At 42.2% G+C, this 17,923-nt stretch overlaps 1 protein-coding gene across 1 annotated transcript in view; it reads right to left on the reverse strand.

The window, feature by feature from the left end:
* Positions 1–711: 711 nt before the first annotated feature.
* The window catches only part of Syt16 (synaptotagmin 16), an 88,567-nt gene continuing 71,355 nt past the window's right edge, over positions 712–17,923 (reverse strand). Inside the window, 4 exon segments of the mRNA XM_038337761.1 lie at positions 712–1,025; positions 16,001–16,091; positions 16,093–16,170; positions 16,172–16,195. Of these exon segments, the coding sequence (XP_038193689.1) occupies positions 712–1,025; positions 16,001–16,091; positions 16,093–16,170; positions 16,172–16,195 (507 nt within the window).

Genomic DNA, 17,923 nt, shown 5'->3' on the forward strand with positions numbered 1-17,923 from the left:
ATTTGGGAAATCTTACATATTCAAAAAGAGATAGGTCAGATAACGGTCAGTGTTGAACTCTTTTACAACTTCAAGATGATTTGTCTAACCCAATTCTTTTAGAAATCATGATACCTAATTGAGAAAAAAAAAAGAGGCATTTCATGGATACAAATTTATTTTATAGCACACATTTATAACAATTACCTTTTAAATAAACAGAGCCTTTTTTCATAAAGAGAGTAGGCATGGCAGAGGGTTATGGATTGTTTACATCTTTCTGGAACCCTCAGCATCTGACTCCTTTCTCTATTTTGGAAATGCAAACACCGAGAAGAGTCTGATTCGTACACCTCAGTGACGGAAAACAGTGTTCCAGCTCCTTGGAAATCTCAGTCTATTCTCCAAGCGAAAAGAGAAAGCAGGAGAAGCTGCATCCCATAGTGCGAACCAAAACACAGCCATCATCCATTAGCACAAATTATGACATCACCAGTGGTCTCAACTAGAGTAACTGTTTCCCAAACTGCGCACTTGGCCCTGCAAGTAGCTTTCCCTTCATTACAACATTGAAATGAAAACCAAACCCTTGGTGATGTTCTAAACCACAGAATGCCCCAAGATTAGGAAAATTCTCAATTTGAAAGCCCCCCCCCCACACACACACACAATGCTCTGACTTGGTGTCAGATGACCAAGGCTGATACACCGCACAAAAGCCCCTTGGTAAGCCTAGGATTCCAGCAGTGTATGCCACCTGCATATCTGCTGGCCTTTGCTTTCCTTCATTTCCTCCCAGTGCTCCTGCTCCTCTTCCCCACTGCTGTGCTGGCCCAGCGCGAGCCAGCCAATCATCTCTTTCCGCTTCATAGTGCGCCTGCTGTAAACGGCAATCATCAAGGTAACATCAGAGAGCTGGAAGAGGGCCACCTGGAAGACAAAGGTCTCTTTGTAGACAGGGTTGGGTTGGCCGCGTCGAATGGATGTCTTGCATCGGGACATCTCTTGACCCACGCAGTTGAGGAGGAAGAGTTTTCCGTATGTATCTACAGTGAAAACAAACAAGAGGAGGGGTGAGACAAGGTCCGTGCTTTGTCCTGCACTGGCTTTAGCTGTACTCTTCACATGGGCTGCAAATTGTTCCTCACCATGGTAGCTTCAGGTCTGGACCACCATGTCGTGCAGAGATTATTAAGGAGGAGTATTGCCTGATATGTCTATTGTTTCACATAAGTCAGTATGGTCCATTATAAGGTTCGTTAGAACCTCTGTTTGCACAGAGTATGTCTGGAGGTACGCAGGGATATGTGCAATGGGCTGTGGTCATCCAGACAGAGCTTCATTTATGTAGCAAAATGAATATGCATTCTTTTCCTTCACGTGTAGGATTTTCTTTCAGAGTCAAATCATTGTTTTCTGTCTAGGCTGAAGAGTATCTTTTCTTCTTGTTCTCCTCATAGTCCACACATTCTCTGAACCATCTCATGCTGGAACCCCAGCCCACAAGCTTCACCCCCTCAACTCCCCTGGGCAGGCTCTCAGTGCCCTGATATAGAGTGACTACCCACCTTCCTTAACTGATACCAACACTCTCTTTAAAAGCCGTGTGATTCCACTTCCGTCAGCACCCAGCTTGACCCTACCACACAGCACTCATGGTCACTACCTGGTTGCTCATCCACAGACTGCCAGTTCCTCAGAGGTAAAGAGAGGGTTTGCCTTACATAGCACAGAACCTCCATGCCAGGCTTAGTTCCTAACTGGGGCTGGGTTTTCAACAAATAATCTTATAATGAACATCCATGACTAGACAGAAAGCCAGACCTTTTTCTCTTTCAAGCTCATGTTTTCAAACAATGAAACCAAGCAAGACCTCCCATTTTAAAACCCCCTACCTACACTAGAATACCATGAAGCAGTGACTAAGGCCTTCTTTTTAGTTACAAAAAGGCAAAGAAAGCATCCAAATTTTACTAGCATAATCTACTTTGGCTAAAATTCCTGAATGAATCGTTACAAAGAAAATTATTTTTGAAAATACATGTTATCCAAAATCATTTCACTGATCATTTTTTGGACTTTTAACTAAAACTTTTGCTTCTAATTTACATAAATGCTACTATTCAAAAAACCCATCAAAATGTTAGGATGTTGCCTAAGGTCCATCATTCTGTACTTTCTGTTCAGTGCGGGCAGAGAGCTTAGTGTGTGCAGCTTGCTTTCCCATCAAGTCACCAGGCAAACTCTTTGAAAGTGTAAACCCAAATCTCTGTAATTTCCTCTCAGAGCACTGTAAGGTAGGAAGCAAATTACAACCCACAGTTTTCTTTGTACGTTGATCTTTTTTCTTATTCTGGTTTGATGTGTTATTTTATGCACTTATCTGCTGAGAAACACAAGGTGTGACATTACACTTCAGGTGTGAAAACACTTCTCTGTCTCAGAAACAGGGCTCTCCACTCCTCAAACTGTTCCACGGAAAAGCTGTCAACAAACCCACAATGGGGAATGAGCCTGCGCTTCCACGGCTGAACAGCAACAGGGACCCGGTAGGAAAGCTCACTCAAGGCGTTGATCTGCTCAGGCAATACTGCCAGTTGGAGCAGTGGGGATGGAGTTAATCTTTCAAACAAAGACTTGCTCATTTTGTAGAGAACATCCTGAGCTTCCACCTGTCCCAAGCTAGATCTCTAATTATAAGAAAGGCCACTTACCGCTAACCTCACCACTGACTCTGGGGTGTAGGTACATGGCATGGAAAGATGAACATTTCATAAACAACGCAAAAGTCACAGAACCAGAGGAAGGCAACATACAATTCAAAGAGGGAAGCTTTACTCAGCATGCCCAGTAACTCCTGCCTGGGTGAAACCAGCAGAGACACAACCTGGGTCTTCGGAGTCCCACGACTGACGCCAGTGAGCACTATTTTATTTCTTTGAAAGTTGATCACAGAAACTAAAACAACATTGAACAAAACTTTATCTTACAAAGATTCAGAAATCTTTATAGTGTCTTTAGTAGCTCAGATGCATCATCAAAGGCTAAATGGGTCAGAGTCCCTTGACAGATCAGTGACTTTATCAGGTCATTTGTCTCATGGCATAGAGGAAAATGTCACTTGTACCCTAATATTTTGAATTTTCAAAGAGAAGTGTGTGACTGAGTTAGAAACAGAATTGTAGGCAAAAGTCTAAAAATGATCAATGAAGTGACTCTGATAATATATTTACATTTTATTTATAAGAGCTAATAACCACAATTTATCAAGGCAGAAAAGCATGTCATTTGGAGCACAGAAGGCATCGTCTACCCCAAAGAAGTCACAGAAAGAGCCCACTCAAATCACCTGCCCATTTACAACCCAATATTCTACCAACTACTACAGAGTGAGCCTCCAGGCAATGCTGCACCCACTGCAGTGTGCTTTCAAGGGACAGTCTACCAACTACTGCAGAGCAAGCCTCCACCAGGGATGCTACATCAACTACTGAAGAGCAAGCCTCCAGGAATGTTGTGATAACTACTGCAGAGTGAGTCTTCAAGGGACTGTGAGCTTTCAAGGGATGCTCTACCAACTACTTCAGCGTGAGCCTCCAGAAATGCTGTACCAACTCCTGTAGAGTGAGCCTCCAGGGATGCTGTTCCAAATACTAAAGAGCGAGCCTCCAGAGATGCTATACCAACTACTGCAGAGTGAGCCTTCAAGGGATGGTCTGCCAACTACTGCAGAATGAGCCTCCAGAGCAGAGTTCTGTGTGACTCAAATATCTGGGAATCAGGGCGAGTGAAAGGAATTTGGCTATTTAACTCTCTGTTCCTTTTTAGCAGACTAGTACTTCTCAAGCATTTTTATATACTTATAAGAATACAGAAACTAATATCACATGTCCCGATTTGAGATGGCTAGCATTTTTCACTTTTGCTACAAATATTTTCTTTTTCTTTTTGTCTTTTAAGAAATAAGAAGTTGGGTATAATGGCTCACATCTGTAATTCCAGCACTTGAGAGGCCGAGGTAGATGGGCTATGAGTTTGAAGCCAACCTGGGCTTACATGGTGGGTTTGAGGCTACATAGACAAACTCTCTCAAAAGAAGCCATATTGAGCAGCACTGTTTGGCATGTTCAACTTCTAAAGTTAGCTCATCACTTCCAATGTATGCTTTTAGACATTTACCACATGTAAACAAAAGAAAGCCAAAATATATTTACTGGTGCTTTTGTATATTAACATATTTAACACTCTAGTGTGTATCTTCCTGAAACATTTTCATATTTTGATAGCCATGTAGCAGTTTCATGATGAAAATACATTAAATTTTTACTATACAATAGACATACATTGTCAATGAACAGCAAACATCTTTAAATGAAAACCTGCCAAAGACCACCATTACAAACCATCTCAGTGGAGGACATCAGCTTTGTCAAGTGCTCTCCTAGGCTTGCAATGCCACACACAACACTCTGAATATGTGTTATAAAAGAACATACTTTTGAGAGAAGGCTTGTACGCTTGGGAGACACAAATACAATTAGAATATAACATAGCCAGTACCCAGATAAATATATTTTTTCACTCAACATTCAATTTTAAGTTTTCTCTCTCTATTTGTGAGACAGATGAGTTTATTTCCACATATACTGCTCCAGCGTATCAATGAATCCCAACTTGCTCATCCATTTTCTCAGAGACGGGATGCTTGTTTGTAACAACCAAGGAACACAAAAACTTCGGCATTCCATCTGCTTTGTATTGATGTAGATGGATGTCTGTGTTCTCTGAGATTCTAGAGGGAAAAATCTTTGCCGCTTGTATTTACTGACAATATTTTCTCCCTGTCAGTGGCTTCTCTTCTTGCTGTTTTCGCAGCACCTTTCTTAGTATTGTAAAACTGATCGAGAAGTTTATACATGCCTTTCTTTCCAGGGAATGCTTTATTATTTACTGATTTTTGCGACCAGAACACCCTACTCAAACCTCATAGTCTTCTTGTGCTTTGTTCCACAAATCCTAATTTTTCTCCTTTGATCTTTAATCTGGCTAAAATTAATGTTTTAGTGTGAGATAAGAAGCTATCTATTTTTTTTTATATGAGAAGCAATATTTAGTACATTAATTAGCAAAAAAAAATCACAATGTCCAGTAGGTCTCCAGGGTTCAGGCTTGGTAATTTATTATAATCAGCTTAAATTATGTCTGTAGTTTTGGATAATCTCTGGGTCATATTTAAAAACGTGTCTTTAAGTTTTATATAGGGTAATCGTTATGTAATCTTTAAAGCATGACTTTTAGTTACTTTAAGTTTCAGCTTGTTTTAATTGGCCCCTGGTCATGAATTTTAGAATCATCCTGTCAAGTTCAAAGCCATGGTTAGAGGTCAATGGAATGGCTCAGTGGCTGAAAGTGTTTGCTACCAAGCCTGACAATATGGTTTCAATTCACCAAACTCACACAGTAGAAGAGAACAAATTCCCTCAAGTTGCCACCCCCCCCCCCAGACACACATACATGATTAAAATATCATTTAAAAGTTTTGTATTGGAATTGTACTGGGTATATAGACTGATGTAGGAAAGTCTGTTGTTACAACATATGCAGTATCTTCATCGATGAACATGGTGTATCCATCAACTTATCAATTTAGTTTTCTTCTGCTGTTTATTTTTCTCCCAAAATGTTTTCTATAATTTTCCCACTTGCTCTCAATTAAAGTTGTTCTTTGGGATCTCAGATGATGTATTTGCATTATAATACTAATATTCTTAAACTTCATCTTTTAACTTTTTCCGATGTATTTGAATATAGCAAATTTGGTACAAGTATTACTTCCAATCCATACAAATTGTTAGATATTCTTGCTTTAATGTAAGAATCAAATTTTCTATATATAATGTTAGCTTCATTTCTTCCTTTAAAGTTTTACCTGTTTTGTTGCTGTATCCTATGCTATTAAGCTACCTGGAATGTCACTGTCAGGTTAAGAGAGTTTCCTCTGGGCCCCATGTTGGTAGATGTACATCCTTCTAAGACTCTCTTGGTACCAAGGAGACATGAAGACTTAAGACTAAATTCCCGTAAATTCTTGCCAGTCAGACCCCAACTAGACTCCAGTCATGAATGCTACCCACAAGAGACAGCAAAGCAGAAGAAAGTAGAAAATGGAAGCATTAATTGTTGACGCGGGAAAAGTCTCGTCCAGTGTGTATGAAACTCCCAAGAAACACTCTGTGTACACACACGACAGTCCTGTGAAGTCTGTGCTTCAGAATCCTAAAAACAGCTTTCCCGGCAGCTATCCTCCAGCTTTGCAGTGACTGAGCTTGATAATAAGCATCCTCTCACATGATGTACCTAGATCATTCTCTGCTTTCGAGACAAAAATCTGACGGACACAGTAACTGGCAATCTCCACAGGAATAGCGCCTTCATGAAAAGCAAGTGTGAGAGCTGACTTAGAAGTCACAGCCAATTCATGAAGAATGAATCAAAGGGCAGGAAAAAAAGGAGAGTGGCAATCCACACCCCCAAGAGGGTACAACTGAGAAGGGAAAACACACACCCGATGGGCATGTTTCTCTCGGGATAGAGATTCTGCAAACTCCAGAATTGAGAAGTATGTATTTTGGTGTGATTGGCTTAATTTAGGTGATAAGAGAGAAAAGATAGCCTTGGAAAAGAACCAACTCATGTAGAACTCAACCATATTTGAGGAAATAACATAAAAATTTAGACCTTTCAGTATTTAGAAATCTGATTGTTTTACATCTCCAAACAGTAAAAGATAGATTTTTAAAGTTTGTGCGAAACAGAGGTCTGTGAAAGGTTGCCAGGTGAAAGGCATTAGGTAATTAAAGCTGTGGCCTTCCAGACAGTTTGAACTGGCTGGCCCATGGGGCTGAGCTCTGAGCGACAGCCTATGAACAGCTCTGTCATCTTCCGTCACCTCTACAGTCAACCGTTTCCACTCAAGTGCAATCCCCATACAGCCTCTTCCCCTCCAGGTGAGGACAAGAGACAGTTAGCGGGCTGACCAAGACTGCAACTACCCAGGTCCAGAACCAGTGTTGGCCCATCCCAACCTCCACACCATCTATGATCTGCTAGAGCATGTGAAGGAGCCAGTCAAGTAGACCCAAAGCCACAGGATCTCCACAACACAGGGCAGCAGGATGCCCAAGAGAAGCCCCACTGAGAGCCCAGCATGGGTAGTGTAGCAGAAACTAGAGGCCTCGAGTCAAATCAATGACTCTTTGCAAAGAACACTTGTAAGTAAAGATGTATGGAAAATAGGGTTTACTGTGTGACTCTTGTGTCACCCTACAGCTTCCATGATAAGATTGATTTTTTTTCCTTTTTTTTCTCCTCTTAAATTTATTTTGTGGGGAGGTTGCAAGGGCAGAGGGTGGATATGAAGGGACAGGGAAATCAATGGGATCGAGTTGTATGATGTGAAAGACACAAAGAATAAACAGACCATGCTTTCAGGGATCATCTCTAAAGTTTGTTACTATAGATTATTTTAGGTTTATAAACAAAATTTTGCAGAAGGCCAAGAAAGTTCCCATATAGTCCCTGATCCACATACCTTAGTCTCTTAATAATATCTTCTTTCTAATTATTTTTCTTTGAACATTGCATCAGTTTAAACAGTCAATCTTATGTGGCCTATTAATCTGGTTTTATAATACCCTCTGATACCTTTGTAATATATTTTTCCAGTACTTAGAAAGTTTTAAAAAAAAGTAATTCTGAGGAAAAAAAAGAATAATCCTCACCATTCCTGATATTGCTATGCCTTAGGAATTGTAATTCCAACAACAGCGTGGCAGGCAGATCAATGGAGTAGAGTGGAAACCCTGATAGAAACCCATGCAGCTACAGCCGCCCGATTTTTCACAAAGATGGCAAAAACACATATTGTAGAAAACACAGGCTTTATCAACAAATTGTAATGGAGAAACCAGAGCTCTCCATATGCAGAACAATGAAGCTAGATCCCTGTCTCTCGCTTTGCACAAAAATCAATTCAGAATGGATCAAAGACCTTAACGTAAGGCCTGAAACTGGAGGTGCTTGGGGAAACACGGCATGATCTAGGTGCAGGCAAAGACTTCCAGAAAGGACTTTACTAGCCCAGGGAAGAACGTCAAGAACTGACAAGTGAGAGTACACGAAATCGCACAGCTTCTGCACAGCAACGGTAACAATCAAAGGAAGAGGCGGCCTTCAGAATACAAGAAAATCTTTACACATCTGACAGAAGCAGCTAAAATATACAAAGAATTCAGTGAAACAGTGGGAAACCAAACAACCCACTCTATAAATGGGCTAATGAAATGAGCAGGCAGTTCTCAAAAGATGAAGGGGAAACGGCCAGCAAGCACATTAAAAATGTTCAACATTGTTAGCCATCAGGAAAATGGAAATTAAAACTACACTGAGACTCCATGTCATCTCATTCAGACTGGCTGTCATCAAGAGAACAAATAATAGAGGCTGGAGAGACTGGGGAAAGGAAAACCCCTACAGACTGCTGCTGGGGATGTAAACTGGTGCAGCCATTATGGGAATAAGTGTGGGGGTTGCTTAGAGTACTAAACGTAGACCCAGGCATATAACTGAAGGGTTGGAGTCAGTAAACCACAGAAACACTGGCGTACCATGTTTACTCCTGCACCGTGCCCAAGGCCCTACCTAAAGAAAAAGCAGCGTATGTAAATCATAAGACAACTATAAAGAATGATGGTCTGTTTGCAGTAAAATGCACATAACTAGGAGTCATCCTGTTAAGCAAAACAAGCCAGACTCAGAAAGACAAATACAGTGATTATATTTAATTTATAAATCTCAGATTTTTCTATTCCCAGAGCAAAAAAAAATCTATATAAATATGTCATGAAAGTAGAAACAAAAAGGTCTAGTAAGAAGAGGGAGTGGCAGAAAGTTGTAGGGCTCAAAGTAAATGATAAATTTACATGAAAGTGTCATTATGAAGCCCACTAGTTATTTACAATGAATATTCAATCAATATTACAATTAAATATTACAATAAATATTAAAATAAAATCTACTGGCTTAGCCATTTCTCTCGGGGAATGAATAACAGTGTCATTAAGCCATCTCCACCCCTGAAGCCTGAAATTCTAAGCACATTCAGAACTGATTCTCCTCCCTCCCTCTCCTCTCCACTCTGGCAATGCAGCCCTACTGCCTGTCTACACAACTGTCACTCCTCTAAATAGCCCATGTGAACAAAATCATGCAGTAAGTTCTCTCTGTGCCTTATTTACCTAGTGTGATGTCTGCAAGGTTTAAGTCGAGTGGAACATGTTTGGATTCCCTTTCCTGTATAAGGCTGAACATGTTCTGTTTTAATGTATTGTCTATATTGCACTTCCCTGGTGAACAGTAATGTTGAACACATTTTAATACTACTGATGGCCACTGGTATATCTTCTTTGGAAAGATGAGTACTTAAGTCTTTTACCCATTTCAAAATCATACTTTTTGCTATTGAGTTTTAGGAATTATCTGTATATTCTCTGCATGATTTTTTTATAGATAATGATTATTATTTTTGTTGCTTCATTATTCTACTGTCATCTATTCTTTAATCTCTGTGTGAACATGTGGGTGAATGTGTAGATATGTATATGTGTGCATGTGTGCCATTCTACATACATGGAGGTCAGAGAGGAGTCCCCACCTTCTACCTTGTCTGAAACAGGTGTCACCAGGCCATCTGGCACATGAGCTTCTGGAGATGCTCTTGATGCCACCTCTGCCTCATCATAGGAATAGTGGGGTTACTGTTCCTATGCTTCCACGTCTCAATCCTCATGGATTTGAGGATCCAAACTCAGGCCCCCATATCTGCACAGCAAGAGTTTACCCACGACGCCATATTGCCAGTCCCTGCTGTTGCTTTCTGATTCCCATTTGTCTGTGTTTATTTTGCTGCCTGTGCCTTTAGTGTCAAGTACAAGAAATCATTGCCAAGTCCAACAGTGTGATGATTTCACTGTTTCCCTCAAAGAATTCACATTTTCGGCCTTATGCTGATGTCTTTGATCCTTTCCAAGTTGACTTTTGTTTATGATGTTAGGTATAGATTCAACTTCATACTTTTGAATGCATTCAGTTTCCCCAGCCCCATTAATATATATACATATACTGCTAAGTGCGCTAAACATCTTTGTCAAAAAGGATTCGACCATATGTGATCATCTCTTAAGCAAATGAAGATCTTAGAATCCTTTGATTGCCAACTCTCTTTCCCATCCGTCATGTTACATCTGCCTCGGATCTGACTTTCGCTCTGCTGTTTGATTCCCAACACTGGCCGTGTTTACTACTGCTCCTGTTTTGTCTGACACAACCCATGTGGACTCACACCCTTTATGTATTTGTCAGCTCCTTTCTTCATTACTCCTTCTTGCACCCGTTACTTCGCTCTAACTCCTCTTTCTCCCTGAAATACAGCACTCTGGATTCTTTCAGAGATTAATCCTGTTCCGCATTCAAGATAAAGTCTACGAGGTGACATGTCGTTTACCTTGTCAGACTTCAGTATTAGTTCGGTGGTTCAGAAGTACATCTCCTCAGTCAGTTTACCCTCATTCCTCTATCAGTAACCATGGCTTTAAATGTCTTTATTCAGATAGAATTGACACACAATGCTGCCTTTCCCCACTACCTTTAAGATTTTTTTTTTCATTTGACTAAGCTTGTGTCTCTCTGGCTGGCTTGAACTTGCCATGTGACAGACGATGACCGGTCATCCTCTACCAAGTGTATGCACCACTATTCCTGACTGAGGCTGCCCTGAGGACTGAACTCATGGCTCTGTGCATGCTAGGCATACATTCTATCGACTTAATACACCTCCAGGCCACTTTCAATAACTTCTGACTTTATTATGACAACTGAGCTTTTCTAGAAGAATCACATAGGCACTTGGTAAGTTAGCACCATATCTCAGTCTTCATAAGAACTGATCATTCTTATAAGCACACAGTGGCTGCTAAAACACTGTTAAAATGGTTCTAAAAGAAGGCCTAGGCTCCATGCATACCCGTTTTCACTGAAGCCTTTTCCCTGTGCACTCTGTTTCTATACTGTGCCCTTAGCTTTCACATCTCCACAGCCAGCAACAGGCAGCATAGGTTTGCTTTTCTGTTTTTCTTTCCTCTACTCTGCTATTGTCATGCCTAACGAGGTTAATACAGTGCTGCTGTTAAGTATTATCATTTGGGTTGTAATTATCACACGTGGCTAATCGTGCGCATGCTGAGAAGCTGGGGTGCTTGCTGGTTTTAACTGGAGGGGATGTCTTAATGATAGCTTTTGACAAGCCCCATTTTATGTGGCTACGTACACATCCGCACACAGTGCAGAAACACACTGTCAATGAAGGCAGAGCGGGGATGGAGAAAGAGAAGTCGCCAGCAGAAGAGATGACTTCTTCAAAAGATGTCACTGCTTGCGTGTCTGTGGAGTCCCTTTGTTAATCTTATTTAATAGAGAAGGAAATTAAATTCGGAGAAGTTCAATCAAATGGCAGGACCAAGCAATAACCGGGTGGCAGGTCTACGCCAACCACAGGAGATGTGTTAAACCTCAAGTGAATTGCTTTTCCGGGAAACCAAGTTCAAAAGACAATCAAATGTTTCTGACTGGTACTGATTGACACCTTAAGCAAAGGAATTTGTAAGGAACACAGGATTTCAGAGAGCTTCCAGACACCAGGTCTTATTCTCTCACCTGTCCTCCAGCTGTGAACATGGTCTCTCCTTTTCCACTGGAAGAGTTATAGACCAGTCTATACCACCTTATAGGCAATTGTAGCATTACTGACCAGCAAAAGTACTACACACACTTTCTTTTTCTGTTTTTGGCTTTAGGCTGATGCTATGGAAGGACCTGCTGGAATGTCAGAGCACGCCAAATTAGGTAAGAAACTTTCAGGTGGTCAAAGTGGCTGTTTCAGCCTATATTCCCACTGTGACAGCTAGTCTGTTGTCAGCCTGCCTGTCTCTAGAACTAACTAAAACCCAAATGCTGAGCACACATGCGAGGGATTTTTTCTCAATTAAATCATTTGAAGTGGGAAGCTTTTTAACCTGGCTCTTTGAGGTGGGAAGATCCATCTTTAATCTGGGCCACACTTTCTGTTGGCAGCCTATATAAAAGACATGGGAGAAGGCAGGTCTTTCTCTTTGTGCCTACTTGTTCTCGCTCTTGCTTCAAAGTCTGTTCCTTCTCTGGCATTAGAGCCTACTTCCTCTGGATTCTGAAGACCACCTGAGACAGCCTTTTTCATAGATTGAATAAGTTCTGGATTCTTGGACCTTTCATTGTTGGGTTAGCTGGACCACAGCCTGCAAATCATTCTAATGGATCCTCTCTCTCTCTCTCTCTCTCTCTCTCTCTCTCTCTCTCTCTCTCTCTCTCTCTCTCCCTCCCTCCCTCCCTCTCTCTTTCTCTCTCTCTCTGTGTGTGTGTGTGTGAGAGAGAGAGAGAGAGAGAGAGAGAGAGAGAGAGATTCATTCTGTAAGTTCTATTCCTCTAGAGAACCCTGACCATCATGAACATATATTCCCCACATCATGAAACCTTCTGGTTTTGGCCATTTGATGATAAATGAAGGATAGGGAGACTCTGGTTGGCATGGTTCATAATAGGTGTGACTCACGTCTCCGCCATTGTTTTCCTTGGCCTGCTGAGTCCCCTCACCAAGGTTTTTGCCGTCGATGTGGGGGAACTGATTACAACTTGGCTGCCTGTCTCCTCGCAGGCTCTTGTAAAGGAAGCGAATTCCATCTACTCTTTTTCTAAATTGCCTATTTTGCTTAAGGAGAAAAAAACTTAAGACACCACAGCAACCTTCTGACGGGGTTAAACCAGCAAGTTCAAAGTTCTTTTGTTTTATGATACATCAGAAGACAAGAGATTGTCACATCTAAACCTCACCCTTTGTCTCTCTTCCTGAAACTAAGCCCTTAACAATACTGTGAAGAAGAGAAGCTCCCCATGTTCCGGCTCAGCCTCCTCCCCACCCAAGCACCACCACCGCTCACAATCATGGCCACCTGCAATGTAGGCATGAGTTCCCTTTGCACGGGAGTGGAGACACCTGCGCTGAGAGCCTTAAGAGCAGCATTTTGTGACCCCCCCACCTGTGTCCACTTCTTAGGCAGACCTTTCCCCTAGCAGGCAGGCCCGTGGGCATCCACTAACACAGGCAAGGGCTCATGGGCTGCCCTCTCCTGCTGTGGTCAGCCCTGCAGCCCGCATCCTTCTTGCCCTGTTTCTCACCCACAGCTCATTTATCGACCGACTCCCATCCTCTCTCTTTCTCCTCCTCTTCCATCTCTGCTCAGTTAGTTACCTCATGCCACCAAATCCATAACCGAAGTTTGCCTAATAGATGTCAGCCTCGTTAGTGATCGTGCCGTAATGCACAACTAAGCCTGTCAGCCCCTCAAGTCCTTGAAAGGACCAGGAGGTCCCTTGCAGGAGCTCCACAGAGGAATTTTTTTTTTTTTTTTACTTTCTCATCCCTTCCTAATTGGCTTTTCCTCAACAACCAGCATTTTACACAGACAAAAACCCCTTTGTTTCCACTGCGTGGTTTCGGTTTTAATGAAGAGCTTCACCACAGCCTTGCTTTCTAATGCTTTGGTCTCAGAGACGAAGTATGCCAGTCACAGTTAAATCATGACACTATGCCTATAAAAAATTCTACACTCATGTATATGAGCTTAAACTTATGGAATTAAAACCATTTCCAAGTTAAGACTTACCCTTTGTTCTATTCGGGTTTAATGCTTATTACAATAATTTCTTCTTTGGGCACACTTTTAAAATAGAATTATATGAAGATACAAAAGTATAAACTTAGGTATCACAACTCTATGTGTATTATCCATACCTAAAAATATATATTATTTGCAGATGAGGAAACAAATTCAGAATAGTTCAGAAACTCACAGCTAATAATTAGGAGAACCAGTGTGGTTTGTTAGCTTCTAGATGCTTCTTTCTCAGCTACCATGCCGCATCCTTCCCTGAATTGGCTATACCACCCACACACAGAGGAGAGCTTCCTAACTCGGACCTGAATGGGCCATGACTAAAATCCACAGCTTCATGGCTCTTTGCATTTCCATCACGTTCCCCAAATATTGTTCAGCTAGTACCAGATATCAGCACCAGGGTAGAGGAGATTGGCAGGTGCTCCGGGGGAGGAGCCTTAAATCAGGATCTTAGCAAGTACTGGGCTGTTGTATAAAGAAAAGCTGGGTCTATCCGAGCCTCTAGCTGTACAATTAATAATCAGTACCTATTGTACATTCTACATAGCTCTCACCTGCCTGAATGGTGCCATGGAATGTGGATTATACACTGCCCAGTCTACTCCACTCCCCAGAGATCTGGGGCTTTCTTGGCTGGCTTTAATGCAGTTTGTTAATGCATGTGTGTCAAAGGGAGTCTGTTTATTTGTGTGTGTGTTCAAGTTCATTTGTAAGTTCACATTAATGTGAACGATGGAGAACAACCTGGGCTTCCATCCTCATGAACATTATATACCTCTTTTTAGATAGGGTCTCTTGTTGCCCTGGAACTTAACAATTAAGCTATATTAGATGGCCTGGCCTGCAAGCCCAAGGGATCTTCCTTGTTTCCCTCCTCCTCCCCAGTGCTGAGGCTACACATGTCTACTACCATTTTCACATGGGTTTATGGGACCTGAACTCAGGTGTTCGTACTTACAAAGCCAAGACTTATCTAGGCTGAGCTAGCCCCTTAGTTCTCTTTAAAAGTTTGGCTAGCAAGATAGCCACTTACAACAGATGCTTGGTAGTCTCCCAGCGCAGCAGAAGGGTAGGGGAATGAAAGTCTCAGATTCAGCTATAGGAACTCTTCACCTCCATCTCCCATGTGAAGCCAAGGCCTTCATCACCGTCAGCTTTGTATTGATTTGTCATTCTGTGTAATGAGATTCTAGTTCCCCCCTGGGAGCAGATTCCTTCCTTTCTACTTTCCCACCTTCATATTCACCGTCTTGTTCGGGAGAGGCTAGAAAATAATTCTGCAGCGCGTTTATGACTCTCTTGCAGCTAGCATTCCAGATGCAAATTATGTTCCTCTAGTCAGATGTAATATACACAAGGTCCAAAAAGCTAAAGTTTACCTTCCAAATATTCTTTATCAGGTAACTAAGATCTTTAAAAAAAAATGAGGTAATTTTGTAACAGTATTATTTCCATGTCCATAATCCACTTCTTAGTGTTGAAGAGCTATTGAAGCAACTGGTAAGCAGCAGTTATTTGACTCTTCCTGGAACCCTGACTTCCATCCAAGGGAAGGAAGGGTCGTCCCGAGCACTTCTTTCATAACAGTGTCCTCAGAAGTCGTCATTTTCCCTGCATTGCCCCAGATCTATGCCCTTTGCCGTAATAACCATTACTAACACCATCTGTGTGCTCAGTGTACATGCAGCACTACGCTAAGTCCTTCATATAAATTTCTTATCTAAATATCACGGGCACTCCTATCAGGAAGGTAGTGGTTAATATTTTTTCTGGGTGAATCAGAAGGGTTCAGGAGACTGACTGTGCAGATCAGAGCAAAGGAATGGGTAACAACAGGGCTGGAATTAAATCACAGCTGTCTGCCCCCCTCCAAAGTCAGGGTTGTTTGTGCCTCTGTACGACCTGTAAAATATTGGCAGATTTCAATTCCCTGCATATCTCACATTTCTGGAAATATAGACACATATCATTCTAAATCACGCCAAGGTATATTTAGATAGCACAGAAGTTTTTCCTTCTCATTAAATAGAAGCCATTAAGGAAAGCCAGAGGTATTGCTTCATGAAAGCATGCCCAAGCTATACCAGAGTCTATTTTTTTTTTTACTAGTTAAAAAATTGAAGAATTGAGATGAAATAGACAAGGCCCCTTCCCTTGCCATCTGGGAACGCCAGCGCTAAGCAGCAGACACCACTTACCAGGAGCTCGGTTAGCAGCGGAGGGTTGCGGAAATGGCTGCCTTTGAATCATTTCCACAGATAATCGCCCTGTTGTGGCATTGTAGGACAAGTCCCACCAACAGCTCTGGCACCCCTCCATGAGACAGGGACTGTGTGGATTAAGCACTGTCACTGTGAGACACCACAGATTGGGCTAAGCGGAGACTCTCCACTCTGGAGGGGAAAGGACACAAGAGTTCATTGGCCCGTGCTGCGCCCCTCTCTCTGAGAGAAAGCTGATATTATGTTTGGTGAAACCTGTGACCCGGTCTTAATGACTGCCAAAGACTACTAACGGCACTCCGTGTGAATTCCAATGTGCTGGGGAATGCAGCCATGTATGAGATGGTCTGTGGAACTAGCCTACATATTTATTCCAAGAGTGCTCTCCATTCAATAGTTCCTCTCTAAAGAGAGGACGGACAAAGATGTTATTGCTAGTGTAAAATCAAACCTTCAAGATACATGGAGTGTGAATAATACATTTAATATAGCCAAGGTTCCCTCCTGTGTAATTTGTTCCTGAATGTTTCTGTGGAACCTACCCACATCCGGGCCCGAAGCTCTATCTCTGTTCTCTTCACTCTTGATGAATAGGCCAATACAAGAAGATGTTTTGTCTCAAAGGTAAAAGCCACTGGGTATTGGCCAGTATATAAAACACCTGGTGTCTGGTTCAGCTGCTAAGGAAGTGTGGTTCATATAGGAACTTTGTCTCCTATGGAAAAAAAAAGTTACACAGGAAGTGAGAGCACTTCTACTATTTGAATATTTGGTAGAGGATCAGATACATGGACTGTGGACCTTGGTGAACCGGGCAGCCGCAGGTGAAACCGAGGAGGAGACCCTGGGTTTTGTTTCTTCTCATGTTTATTCATGTGCACACTTCTGAGTGCCATTGTTATGCACCAGACCCATCACAAAAGAGAACAAGATAGATGAAGAACCTGATCTCACTAAGGACATGCGCAAGCATCACCTGACTAGAGCAAGCCAGCGGTCCCTCTAGCCGACTGCTTTCCTCTGTGGGACACAATGCCTTATCTCAATCCATATCTGAAATTATTTCTAAAACTTCCTGCCAGCATCCCAATAGGGCAAAAACAATAAAGGCATCAAATGCTGTGCATGTCCAGGAGAAGGCATCATCTTAACCAAATCATGTGTGTTTTTTGTAAGAGCCTCCGAGCTTTCCTGGATCATGATTTGTAAGCAGGATGGCCAGGGGGGTTCAATGGGGGCCTTACAGTGCTTTGATGCCCAGAAGTTAGAAGTACAACAAAGAAGCCTTGCATCCTGGAAGGAAGGGTGCCCATCCTTGTACCTCTACAGAACGTCTACTGTGGTGTCTCTCATAGTAACTGCTTCCCTACCCCTACCAAGTTCTTAAATCTGTACCCATTACTTAGTAGCCCCTCCTGCATATATGCATATCCAGGCATATAACCATGCTCAACCATAGATGACATGTGAGATAATTTCCTCCTTCACACTGGCTCCTTCTCCCCATCAGCCTGTGCCCCCAATCCAGAGCCCAGGGTCTGGCACTGACAAGAATGGGTGTGGCCATACTCATGCCTGCACTTCACAGTGCAGCGGGTCTCTTTTTGACTCCTCCTCTGAATTCTGTTCTGTACAATTTCATGATTTGAAGTAAAGGAAGGATTTGGGTAGGCATGAGACATGATCTGGCTTGTGTTTTCTTGAGCTTATTCTAACCCTTGTGTCAGAAAACAGCAGAGATTTGGAGACCACCAGCGGGGGACTATTCCACTAGCCCACCAGAAGAGCCAGGCTTCGCTTATATCTAAAGAGAAAGCATAGCTTTCAGAGAGAGGTCATTGGGTGAGCGCTACAGTTTTGGAGCTGGCAACCGGAAAGATGAGCTTGCCAGCAGGCGGG

Source organism: Arvicola amphibius, chromosome 7 (assembly GCF_903992535.2).
Source record: "Arvicola amphibius chromosome 7, mArvAmp1.2, whole genome shotgun sequence".
Classification (NCBI taxonomy): domain Eukaryota; kingdom Metazoa; phylum Chordata; class Mammalia; order Rodentia; family Cricetidae; genus Arvicola; species Arvicola amphibius.